This window comes from Oncorhynchus masou, chromosome 19 (assembly GCF_036934945.1).
Source record: "Oncorhynchus masou masou isolate Uvic2021 chromosome 19, UVic_Omas_1.1, whole genome shotgun sequence".
Classification (NCBI taxonomy): Eukaryota; Metazoa; Chordata; class Actinopteri; order Salmoniformes; family Salmonidae; genus Oncorhynchus; species Oncorhynchus masou.
The window spans coordinates 4,861,966-4,875,220 of record NC_088230.1 but is presented as its reverse complement, the minus strand read 5'-3'; the positions used below and the strand labels follow the sequence as shown (position 1 = coordinate 4,875,220).

Sequence of the window (13,255 nt, the reverse complement as noted above, 5' to 3'; positions counted from 1 at the left end):
CCCGGCCAAACACTCCCCGAACTTGTTAGGCACATTTTTACTCCAGAATGTATTGTAGCTTGCCGTAAGAAAGGGTTTGAATACTTTTTATTAATTTAAGAATATATATATATATATATATTAATTCCACTTTGACATTATGGGGTATTGTGTGTAGACCAGTGATACAAACATCTTAATTTATACTAATACGGGCTGCAACACAATGTGGAAAAAGTCAGTGTGTGTGAACTTTCTGAATAGCTCCATTCTTGTGTATTTTATTTTTTTCCTGTTCTTACTATTTTTATCTTTAAACTCTGCAATGTTGGGAAGGTAAGCAAGCGTTTACTGTGAAGTCTACACCAGTTGTGACGACAACAAATCCCAATGGGGCGGCATGGTAGCCTAGTGGTTAGAGCGTTGGACTAGTAACCGGAAGGTTGCAAGTTCGAATTCCCGAGCTGACAAAGTACAAATCTGTCATTCTGCCCCTGAACAGGCAGTTAACCCACTGTTCCTAGGCCGTCATTGAAACTAAGAATTTGTTCTTAACTGACTTGCCTAGTAAAATAAATAAAAAATATTTAAAAAATCTATTTAATAAAACATCCAATTTTGTTGTTCTTCTAAGTGAACAACAATGCTTAAACCGCATTGAGGTCTTTTTTGTGTTACCTTTTTTGTTCAGGTGCGCACCATCCAGACTTGTGTGGCTAGTGGTGTTGTAGCATACTTGTGATGGAGTTTTCTACACAAATGGCCACTGGATTAGGTTACGGCATAGGTTACGTTGTTGATACCTTTCAATTGCCCGAAAAGGGTTAAGCCAGTGGTCACCAACCTTTTCTGGGTCAAGATCACTTTTGCAGTTTTACCTTAACCTCACACAAACAGTTTTGTAGGAATGAGGTTTGGGCAGTAGGCCTAATACATTATCATATTGGGTTTATGATTGGCCTGCCAATATTGTAAACCAATATTGTAAACCAGACCATATTATTTTTCAAAACTCGAGCTTTGATGAAATGGATCAGTTGGTTGAGATCTTGTAGAGCATGAATTGAAATAATTTGCTTTTTTATTTTACTGTACTGATGGTACCTGCATCTGATTGTCAATGAGGTCAAATCACAAAGTCAGTGATCTTCAGGTCGGAGCTCAAGAAAGATGCCCGAGTTTCCGACTTGGTATTCCGATTTGGATGACTGTTCAAAACAAATTTTCCCAACCGCCTCTCACGGTCCCTGCTCTCTCCTTCCTTTCCTCCAGTGAGACAGACCAGAGAGCGGGGACACCGTCTTCCACCTGATGGTGAAACTCGAGTCGAACCGCATGTCTCATCCACAAATTCATGTTGTTCCTATGACCAGAGAATGTTAAATATTCCTTAATATTAAAATCAACATGACGAGCTGTTAATAATAATAAAACGCTGGGCTTTCGATACTTGGCTACTCATTCATTGCAGCTGCAGCCTGAGCAGAAGTACGGAGAAGTGTTTAGTAATAGTGTTGAATTAAAACAGTGATAGTGCTGAATATAAACTTTAACATGAACTCATAAAAACAGCAGCTCTTTCCTGTATTCGTTGAGTCTCTCTGTGGTCATGGTTTTAAAAGTTATTAAATCTTACCTAGGCTAGTAACCTATTAAATTTGGCTGTGGCCAGGGTCATGGAAGCTCATGGGAACACTGCTTACGTAAGCCTTTATCGTTCGTTGCCTTTTCTACAGAAATATTTGTTGATCGACTAGGAATGCGATCGACCAGTTGGCGACCACTGGGTTTGGTTATTGTAAGGATCGCTAACGGCTAGACATTGGTATAGGCCCTACGCGCACCACACACAGCAGGGCTTGACACTCAGGTAAATTTGCCAGTGTCACACCGGGCTAAAATGTAACTGGAAAGTGAATGAAGTGATGAGGTGATTTAATGCTTTGTTTGCGGGCTGAGCGAGGGTTTATACAGACATTGGCAAATCAAATTCAACAAGTTTTTCCACAACTTAATTGTAATTTTCAAGGACCAAAAACTGGGTTTGCTCATAATAACTGCACATGGTTTTACTGCAACAAGCGCAACAGACAACACCCTTCAATTGAAGCCGTGGGAAACAAATGAAAGCGCCTACATCCGTAATAAAAACTGATCATGGTTCGAGTGGCGCAATGGTCTAAGACATTGCATCTCAGTGCATCACTGAAGTACCTGGTTCCAATCGAGGCTACATCACATCTGGCCGTGATTGTCCCATAGGGCGGTGCACAATTGGCCCAACATCGACTGGGTTTGGCTGTGGTAGGCCGCCATTGTAAATAAGAATTTGTTCTTAACTGACTTGCCTAGTTACATTTAAAAAATATATATATGTTTATTTTTAAATATATTTACATATTTTTATTTTATTTAGAAAGCTTAAGTCATTTCAAGCCTTATTCATACAGTTTTGTTGAATAGGAAATGGATCATATGAAATCTTTTATCATATTTGTACTGTGTACTTGAGCCTTGTCCTCAAGTGAGAACACCTCAGCAAGTCTATAACTATTCTTACCAGAAAGGTGAGATTTGAACCTTTCTTGGAGCATGCACATTACTAGGCATTGTTTATGGGCCTCTCATGATAAATCATTTAAAGTGTGCCTTCCCTCACCTAAAAAAATAATACTACACCGCTAATCATAACACGGAACATCTTTCCTACCCCTACTACTGTCGGTCTTTGCCTCATGCTACAACCAGCTGTTTGAGAGCTGCACGATCTCTCTGCCTGACAGATTATCTATAGGCTGTATGTGTACACCCAACGTGTGATGATCGACAGCTTCGGGTATCTGTCTGTTATTTAAAAAAAAATCTAGCCTAGATTCAAAATGGCATGATTACAATATTTTTTTCTCACTGGCCCAAGCGGGCCACTGACAGGAATGATCGACTGGCCCTGAAGGTTTCCACAACCTCCCCAGTATGTCAATCTCTGACACACACAGGCTGGGGCATTTCTGTGGTGTTGTTGCCTCCTTCAGAAAATGTTTGCCGAATCGCACATTTTGATGTAGATAAATAATTGTAAAAATCTAATTGTCAACAAAAAACTTACTTGACCAACAACACCACATTCCGCTGGCACTCTTGCGACCAATAAAAAAACTTTTACACACTACCAAGTCAAATGGTATATAAAATTAAGCTACTGGAAACAACTCATCTGGCTACAGCCTACCTGCTGATTGGGTATGGAGCAGTTTTGTACTTCAAACAATCAGTGTATATGGTCATTTTTAGGTATACCGGGTGAAGTTGATCATTTCCTAGGTGCACAACATGGCAAAAGCGCAAGAGATCACTGTAAAAACTTCCAAACGGTGAAAATCTTTGGATTTTGAGAATGGTGAAGGTAGCCAACAACACCTCTGCCACACTGATCCTCAACACGGGGCCCCACATATGTTATTAAGGTTTTGTACACTGTATGTTTATATACATTAAGGACACCTGCCCTGTCCTTGACATACAGACTGACCAGGTGGAAGCTATGATCCCTCAGTGGATTAAACAAATGACATCATTCAGTATGGGGAAGATTTTTAAGCCTTGAGACATGGATTGTGTATGTGTACCATTTAAGTGCCTTTGAACGGGGAATGGTAGTAGGTGGCAGGCACACCGGTTTGTGTCAAGAACTTTAATGCTGCTGAGTTAGTAGTAGGATATTGGCACCGGAGGAGTTGGCTCCCGTTTTAGGGGCTCCTAAGCAATTGTGCTATTTTGTGTTTTTTTGGGAGGGGGGGGGGGGGTTGTACTTATTTCGTAAATAATGTTTCTGACACTGTCTCTTATGACCGAAAAGTGCTTCTGGATACAGGACAGCAATTACTGGACAAAGATTGTTTTTCTTTAATGAGTCGGACGCGAAGGATTTACTGCTGATACCAGCACAGGCCAAGATTCCCTTAATTCGTATGAAAAAATACACCAATACAGGGGACGCCTCTACCATCCGTCCAACGTTCAATCATTGGAGAATAAACTGGATGACCTCTGTTCAAGACTATCCTACCAATGGGACATTAATAACTAATATCTTGTGTGTCACTGAATCAGGAGCAGCTGCCTCCAGTAAGACAAGGGGTGGTGGTCTGTGTCTATTTGTCAATAACAACTGGTGCACAAAATCTAATATTAAGGAAGTCTCAAGATTTTTCTCGCCTGAAGGAGAGTATCACATGATAAGATATAGACCACACTATTTACAGAGAGAGTTCTCATCTATATTTTTCACAGCTGTCTATTTACCACCACAAACTGATGCTGGCACTAAGACGGCACTCAACGAGCTGAATAAGGCCATCAGAATAAAGAACATTTTCATCTAGAGGCGGTGTGCCTAGTGGCCGGAACTTTAATGCAGGGAAACTTAAATCCGTTTTACCTAATTTCTACCGGTATGTAGAGGGGGAAAAACTTTACCCTGCACACAGATGCGTACAAAGCTCTCCCTTGCCCTCTCTTTGGCAAATCTAACCATAATTACAAGCAAAAATTAAAGCAGGTGACCAGTGACTCTTAATACGAAGTGCTCAGATCAGCTAGCGATGGGACGGTTTTGCTAGGACAGACTGGAAATTGTTCCGTGTTTCATCCGATGGCATTGAGGTGTATCAGTCACCAGCTTCATCAATAAGTGCATCGATGACTTCGTACCCACAATGACTGTATGTACATAACCCAACCAGAAGCCATGGATTACAGGCAACATCCACACTGCGCTAAAGGGTAGAGCTGACACTTAAAAGGAGCGGGACTCTAACCCAGATGCGAATAAGAAATCCAGGTATGCCTTCTGACGAACCATCAAACAGGCAACGTGTCAATACAGGACTAAGATTGAATCCTACTACACCGTCTCCAACGCTTGTCGGATGTGGCAGGGCTTGCATTCTATTACGGACTACAATAAGTCCAGCCAGGAGCTGCCCACTGACACATGCCTTCTGGGCGAGCTAAATGACTAATGTGCGCGCTTCGAGGCAAGCAACACGGAAGCATGCATGAGAGCACCAGCTGTCCCGGACGACTGTGATCACGCTCTCCGTAGCCAATGTTAGTAAGACCTTTTTGAACAGGTCAACATTCAAAAGGCCCCAGGGCCAGACGGATTACCAGGGCGTGTACTCTGAGAATGCACTGACCAACTGGCAAGTGTCTTCACCGACATTTTCAAACTGTCCCTGATTTGAGTCTGTAATACCTACATGTTTCAAGCAGACCGCCATAGTCCCTGTACCCAGGAAAACCAAGCTAACCTACTTAAATGACTACCGATCCGTAGCACTCACGTCTATAGCCATTAACTGTTTTGAAAGGCTGGTCATGGCTCACGTCAACACAGTCATCTTAGAAACCCTAGACCCACTCTAATTTGCATACTGCCCTAACAGATCCACAGATGGTGCAATCTCTATTGCACACCACACAGCCCCTTCCCACCTGGACAAAAGGAACACCTACTTAACTTCTTGGTGACAGGGGCAGTATTTTCACGTCCGTATGAAATGCATGCCCAAATTAAACTGTCTGCTACTCATCCCCAGATGATAATATATGCATATTATTAGTAGATTTGGATATAAAACACTCTGAAGTTTCTAAAACTGTTTGTATCATGTTTGTAAGTATAACAAAACTTATTTAGCAGGCAAAAACCCGAGGACAAACTATTGAGATTTTGTTTTTAGGTCACTCTCTTTTCAATGGGTTTTAATTGGGAATCCAGAATTTCTAAGGGACCTTCTTGCAGTTCCTATCGCTTCCACTGGATGTCAACAGTCTTTAGAAATTGGTTGAGGTTATTCCTTTGTGTAATGAAGAAGAACGGCCATCTTGAATGAGGGTCACTTGAAGAGTACTGTTAGAGGCACGTGACCAGAAAGCATGCTACAGTTTGTTTTACTCCTGTAGTTTTTTTATCACCTTTATTTAACCAGGTAGGCTGAGAACAAGTTGAGAACAAGTTCTCATTTGCAACTGCGACCTGGCCAAGATAAAGCATAGCAGTGTGAACAGACAACACAGAGTTACACATGGAGTAAACAATTAACAAGTCAATAACACAGTAGAAAAAAGAGACTATATACATTGTGTGCAAAAGGCATGAGGAGGGAGGCGAATAATTACAATTTTGCAGATTAACACGAGTGATAAATTATCAGATGGTCATGCACAGGTAGATAGTGGTGTGCAAAAGAGCAGAAAAGTAAATAAATATAAACAGTATGGGGATGAGGTAGGTAAAATTGGGTGGGCTATTTACCGATGGACTATGTACAGCTGCAGCGATCGGTTAGCTGCTCAGATAGCAGATGTTTGAAGTTGGTGAGGGAGATAAAAGTCTCCAACTTCAGCTTATTTTTTTTTTTTTTTTTTGCAATTCGTTCCCGTCACAGGCAGCAGAGAACTGGAAGGAAAGGCGGCCAAATGAGGTGTTGGCTTTAGGGATGATCAGTGAGATACACCTGCTGGAGCCCGTGCTACGGGTGGGTGTTGCCATCGTGACCAGTGAACTGAGATAAGGCGGAGCTTTACCTAGCATGGACTTGTAGATGACCTGGAGCCAGTGGGTCTGGCGACGAATATGTAGCGAGGGCCAGCCGACTAGAGCATACAGGTCACAGTGGTGGGTGGTATAAGGTGCTTTAGTAACAAAACGGATGGCACTGTGATAAACTGCATCCAGTTTGCTGAGTAGAGTATTGTCATCTACAAAATAGCTTCCATCGCCGAAGTCGAGGATCGGTAGGATAGTCAGTTTTACTAGGTAAGTTTGGCGGCGTGAGTGGAGGAGGCTTTAATGCGGAATAGAAAGCCGACTCTAGGTTTGATTTTAGATTGGAGATGTTTGATATGAGTCTGGAGGGAGAGTTTAGTCTAGCCAGACCCTTAGGTACTTATAGATGTCCACATATTCTAGGTCGGAACCATCTAGGGTGGTGATGCTAGTCGGACGTGCTTGTGCAGGCAGCGAACAGTTGAAAAGCATGCATTTGGTTTTACTAACATTTAAGAGCAGTTGGAGGCCACGGAAGGAGTGTTGTATGGCATTGAAGCTCGTTTGGAGGTTAGATGGCACAGTGTCCAAGGACGGGCCGGAAGTATACAGAATGGTGTCGTCTGCGTAGTGGTGGATCAGGGAATCGCCAGCAGCAAGAGCAACGTCATTGATATATACAGAGAAAAGAGTCGGCCCGAGAATTGAACCCTGTGGCACCCTCAGAGACTGCCAGAGGACCGGACAGCATGCCCTCTGATTTGACACACTGAACTCTGTCTTCAAAGTAGTTGGTGAACCAGGCAAGGCAGTCATTAGAAAAACCGTGGCTACAGAGTCTGCCGATAAGAATATGGTGATTGACAAAATCGAAAGCATTGGCAAGGTCGATGAAGACGGCTGCACAGTACTGTCTTTTATCGATGGCGGTTATGATATTGTTTAGTACCTTGAGCGTGGCTGAGGTGACCCGTGACCGGCTCGGAAACCAGATTGCACAGCGGAGAAGGTACGGAGGGATTCGAGATGGTCAGTGACCTGTTTGTTGACTTTCGAAGACCTTAGAGTTTGTGTCCAGAGTGTCTCCCCCTTTGAAGAGGGGATGACTGCGGCAGCTTTCCAATCCTTGGGGATCTCAGACGATATGAGAGGTTGAACAGGCTGGTAAATAGGGGTTGCGACAATGGCGGCGGATAGTTTCAGAAATAGAGGGTCCAGATTGTCAAGAGCAGCTGATTTGTACAGGTCCAGGTTTTGCAGCTCTTTCAGAACATCTGCTATCTGGATTTGGGTAAAGGAGAACCTGGAGAGGCTTGGGCGAGTAGATGCGAGGGGGAGCTGTTGGCAGAGGTTGGAGTAGCCAGGAGGAGGGCATGGCCAACCGTTGAGAAATGCTTGTTGAAGTTTTCGATAATCATGGATTTATCGGTGTTGCCCATGTTACCTAGCCTCAGTGCAGTGGGCAGCTGGGAGGAGGTGCTCTTGTTCTCCATGGACTTTACAGTGTCCCAGAACTTTTTGGAGTTAGAGCTACAGGATGCAAATTTCTGCCTGAAGAAGCTGGCCTTTGCTTTCCTGACTGATTGCATGTATCGGTTCCTGACTTCCCTGAACAGTTGCATATCGCGGGGACTATTCGATGCTATTGCAGTCCGCCACAGGATGTTTTTGTGCTGGTCGAGGGCAGTCAGGTCTGGAGTGAACCAAGGGCTATATCTGTTCTTAGTTCTGCATTCTTTGAACAGAGCATGCTTATCTAAAATGGTGAGGAAGTTACTTTTAAAGAATGACCAGGCATCCTCAAATGATGGGATGAGGTCAGGGTAGCCTAGTGGTTAGAGCATTGGACTAGTAACCGAAAGGTTGCAAGTTCAAATCCCCGAGCTGAACAGGCTGTTAACCCACTGTTCCGCGGCCGTCATTGAAAATAAGAAATTGTTCTTAACTGACTTGCCTAGTTAAATAAATGTTAAAAAAAATACAAATATCCTTCCAGGATACCCGGTCGATTAGAAAGGCCTGCTCATAGAAGTGTTTTAAGGAGCGTTTAAACGGTGATGAGGGGTGGTTGTTTGACTGCGGATCCGTAGCGGATACAGGCAATGAGGCAGTGATCGCTGAGATCCTGGTTGAAGACAGCGGAGGTGTATTTGGAGGGCCAGTTGGTCAGGATGACATCTATGAGAGTGCCCTTGTTTACAGGTTTTGGGTTCTCCCTGGTGGCTTCCTTAATGATTTGTGTGAGATTGAGGGCATCTAGCTTTGATTGTAGGACTGCCGGGGTGTTAAGCATATCCCAGTTTAGGTCATCTAACAGAACAAACTCTGAAGATAGATGGGGGGGCGATCAATTCACAAATGGTGTCCAGGTCACAGCTGGGAGCTGAGGGGTATCTGTAGCAGGCGGCTACAGTGAGAGACTTATTTCTGGAGAGAGTCATTTTTAAAATTAGTAGTTCGAACTGTTTTGGTATGGACCTGGAAAGTATGACATTACTTTACAGGCTATCTCTGCAGTAGACTGCAACTCCTCCCCCTTTGGCAGTTCTATCTTGACGGAAAATGTTATAGTTGGGTATGGAAATCTCAGAATTTTTGGTGGCCTTCCAGAGCCAGGATTCAGACACGGCAAGGACATCAGGGTTAGCAGAGTGTGCTAAAGCAGTGAGTAAAACAAACTTAGGGGGGAGGCTTCTGATATTGACATGCATGAAACCAAGGCTTTTTCGATCACAGAAGTCAACAAATGAGGGTGCCTGGGGACATGCAGGGCCTGGGTTTACCTCCACATCACCCGTGGAACAGAGGAGTAGTGGTATGAGGGTGCTGCTAAAGGCTATCAAAACTGGTCGCCTAGAGCGTTGGGGACAAAGAATAAACGGAGCAGATTTCTGGGCGTGGTAGAATTATATTCAGTAAAACAACTAAAACAATAACTAACCTGAACAACAGTATCCAAGGCATATATTGACATTTGAGAGAGACATACAGCAAGGCATACAGTAATCGCAGGTGTTGTTTGGGAGAGCTTGCTAAAACAGTAGGTGAGACAACAGCTAATCAGCTAGCACAACAATAGCAGGTAAAATGGCGTTGACTAGGCAGAGAGGGTCGGATTAACTACACACAGAGCCTGAGTGCGGTTGGGGCCGACAGATAAAAACATAAACAAACAGAATGGAGTACCGTGATTAATGGACAGTCCAGCAGGCATCAGCTATGTAGCCAAGTGATCACAGTGTCCAGGGGGCAGCGGTAGATGGGGCAGGGAAGCTAGACTGGTGAGTATTATCCAGGCTAAAAAAACTGGCTGGCTGTGAAAGAAGGTAAAAGCCGCAAGCAGTGGCTAACAATGACTAAATAGCTTGTAGCTTGTTAACTGGTTAGCTTCTGGAAGTTATTGAATGCATTCTAAAAATAAAAAAATTATAGCGATTCCGTGTCACATTAGGTGAGGCAGGTTACCGGAAGGTATAATCGAATTAAAAATCAGAAAGAGATTGAAAATAAATATGGGTCCAGTGAGTGGTTGGGCTGGCTGGGGACGCGGCGATTCAGACAGTTAGCAGGCCTGTGCTAACAGTTAGTAGGCCGGGGCTAAACAAGCTAGCAGTTAGCAGACCGGGCTAAACAAGCTAGCAGTTAGTAGACCGGGGCAGGCTAGCAGTTAGCAGGCTGAATTAACAAGTAAGCAGATAGCAAGGGCTTGTAAGTTAGCCTTTGGGGGACGTCGAGATGGGGTTAAGTCTGTTTATGCCTCTTCATGCGGTGACATCGATAGACCGGTCGTGGGTCCGGATATTGTAGCCCAGGAGTATGCTTCGGTGGTAGCACAGGAGCTCTGGCCGGGCTAGCTCCAAGCTAAGTGGATGGAAATGCTAGCCAGGAGTAGTCATCCGGGGTTGCGGTTAGCTAGTTGTGAAGATCAGATGAAAATATTCCGTTTGCGGTGGGAATCCGGGGATAAAAATAATAGGTCCGTTATGCTCTGGTTGGAGTCGCGTTGTTCTAACTGGCGAGAGCTTTCCGAGCTAAAGGTTAGCTGATGACGGCTAGCAATGGTTTGCTGACTGATAGCTCGTAGTTGGCTAGCTTCAGTTGAGGGGTTCCGGATCCGAAGTAAATATAAGTACTTTAGAATAAAAAAAGCAGATCCACGCTACATTGGGTGAAGCGGGTTGAGGAGAGTATTTAGATGTTGAGGTTTAGCAAAATCTTTTAAAAGATATGCGAACACAGATCATCCCGTCTTCAATTTTATCGATTATTTACGTAAAAAAATACCGAAAGTTGTATTACAAAAGTAGTTTGAAATGTTTTGGCAAAGTTCACAGGTAACTTTTGAGATATTTTGTAGTCACATTGCGCAAGTTGGAACCGGTGTTTTTCTGTGTCAAACGCGCAAAATAAATTGACATTTTGGATATCGACGGAATTAATCCAACAAAAGAACCACTTGTAATGTTTATGGGACATATTGGAGTGCCAACAAAAGAAGCTCATCAAAGGTAAGGCATTAATTATATTTTTATATCAGAGTTTTGCGTCGCGCCTGCAGGGTTGAAATATGCTTTTCTCTCTTTGTTTACGGAGGTGTTATCCTCAGATAATAGCGTTGTTTGCTTTCGCCGAAAAGCCTTTTTGAAATCTGACATGTTGGCTGGATTCACAACAAGTGTAGCTTAAATTTGCTATCTTGCATGTGTAATTCCATGAAAGTTTGATTTTCATAGTAATTTATTTGAATTTGGCGCTCTGCATTTTCCGTGGGACGCTATAGCATCCCACATATCCCAGAGAGGTTAAGAATGCTGCTCATTAACTACAGCTGAGCATTCAACAACGTAGTGCCCGCAAAGCTCATCAGTAAGCTTAGGACCCTGGGACTTAACATCTCCCTCTGCAACTGGATCCTGGACTTCCTGACTGGCCACCCCCAGTTAGTAAAGGTAGGCAACAACACACCTGCCATGCTGATCCTCAACATGGGGCCTCACTGGGGTGCATCCTAAGACCCCTTCTGTAGTCTGTTCACCAATGACTGCGTAGCCAAGCAGGACTCGTTCTCTGATCGCATCGAATAGTTTCAAACTGAAATAGATTTTTCCTGTACTTATCGGAGCCCATATGCGTAATGCATCGTCTTGAAAGGGAAAGATGCACATCCCTACTGCATTTTTTTTTAAATATATTTTTTTAAGTTCCATGGTAAAGTCTAGCCTAATTCCCTCTTCTCTTGATTGTAGGCTCTTCAGCCGAGGCACTTGTCAGTCTGAAAGGTACTGTATCTTAAAACATTGTATTGATTATCCTTGTGTGTAAGTATACAGTGCATTCAGAAAGAATTCAAACCACTTGACTATTCTGCAATTTGTTGTTGCAGCCTGAATTCAAAATGGATACACAAAAATCCTCACCTATCTACACGTAATGCCCCATAATGACAAAGAGAAAACAACCCGCTTTTATTTTAAAAAGTGCAATTTTATTGATGATTAAATACAAATCTTATTTACATATGTTTTCACACTCCTAAGTCAATACAGAATCACTGTTGGCAGTGATTACAGCTGAGAGTCTTTCTGGGTAAGTCTAAGATCTTTGCTTACCTCGATTGTACAATATTTGCTCATTATTTTTTACATTCTTCAAGCTCTGTCAAGTTCATTGTTGAGCATTGCTAGACAGACATTTTTCTTGCTATTGATTTTCAAGCACATTTAAGTCAACTGTAAATCTTTCATTCAGCAAGTGTCTTCTTGGTAACCAACTCCGGTGTAGATTTGGCCTTGTGTTTTAGGTTAGTTTCTTGCTGAAAGGTGAATTTGGCTCCCAGTGGCTGTTGTAAAGCAGACTGAACCAGTTTCCCTCAAGGATTTTACCTGTGCTTAGCTCTATTCTTTTTAACCTAAAATAACTCCCTAGTCCTTGCCGATGACAAGTATACCCATAACATGATGCAGAAACTACCATGCTTTAAAATATGTGTTAATTAGTGATGTGTTGTTGGATTTCCCCAGACATTTTTCTGTCACATTTTTGTCCGTTTTACTTCAGTGCCTATTGCAATATTTTTGGAAATATTTTTATTCTGTTCAGGCTTCCTTCTTTTAACTCACTTTTAGATTAGTATTGTGGAGTAACTACAATGTTGTTGATCCATCCTCAGGAGAACTGCTTTTAAAGTCACAATTGATTGACCGAGTGAAATCCATGAGCGGTTTCCTTCCTGAGTTAGGAAGGACGCCTGTCTTTTTAATGACTGGGTGTATTGATGCACCATCCAAAGTGTAATTAATAACTTCACCATGCTCAAAGGAATATAACGTTTCAGCTTTTTTTTGTTTTTTACCCATCTACCAATAGGTACCCTTTAAGAGGCATTGCATAACCTCCCTGGTCTTTGTGGTTGTATCTGTGTTTGAAATTCACTGCTCGACTGAGGGACCTTACAATTATCTGTATGTGTGCGGTACAGAGATGAGTTAGTCATAAAAGTAATGTTAAACTCTATTATTGCACAGAGGGAGTCCATGCAACTTATGGAACTTTTTTGCCATAAAAGGGGTTGAATGCTTATTGACTCAAGACATTTAAGCTTTTAATTTCTCATTAAATGCAAAAATATTCTAAACATAATTCCACTTTGACATTATGGGATATTTGGTGTTGACCAGTGAGACACAATTTAAATTTAATCAATTTTAAATTCGGCCTTAACAA

The 13,255-nt window shown here is 42.7% G+C and overlaps 1 protein-coding gene across 1 annotated transcript in view; it reads left to right on the top strand.

Annotated features, from left to right (window-relative positions):
- LOC135505505 (protein lin-9 homolog) overlaps nt 1-13,255 on the top strand; it is a 33,575-nt gene that overhangs the window by 8,644 nt on the left and 11,676 nt on the right. Inside the window, exon 2 of the mRNA XM_064924582.1 lies at nt 11,779-11,811. Coding sequence (XP_064780654.1) covers nt 11,779-11,811 — 33 coding nt within the window. The remainder of the gene's footprint in view (nt 1-11,778; nt 11,812-13,255) is intronic.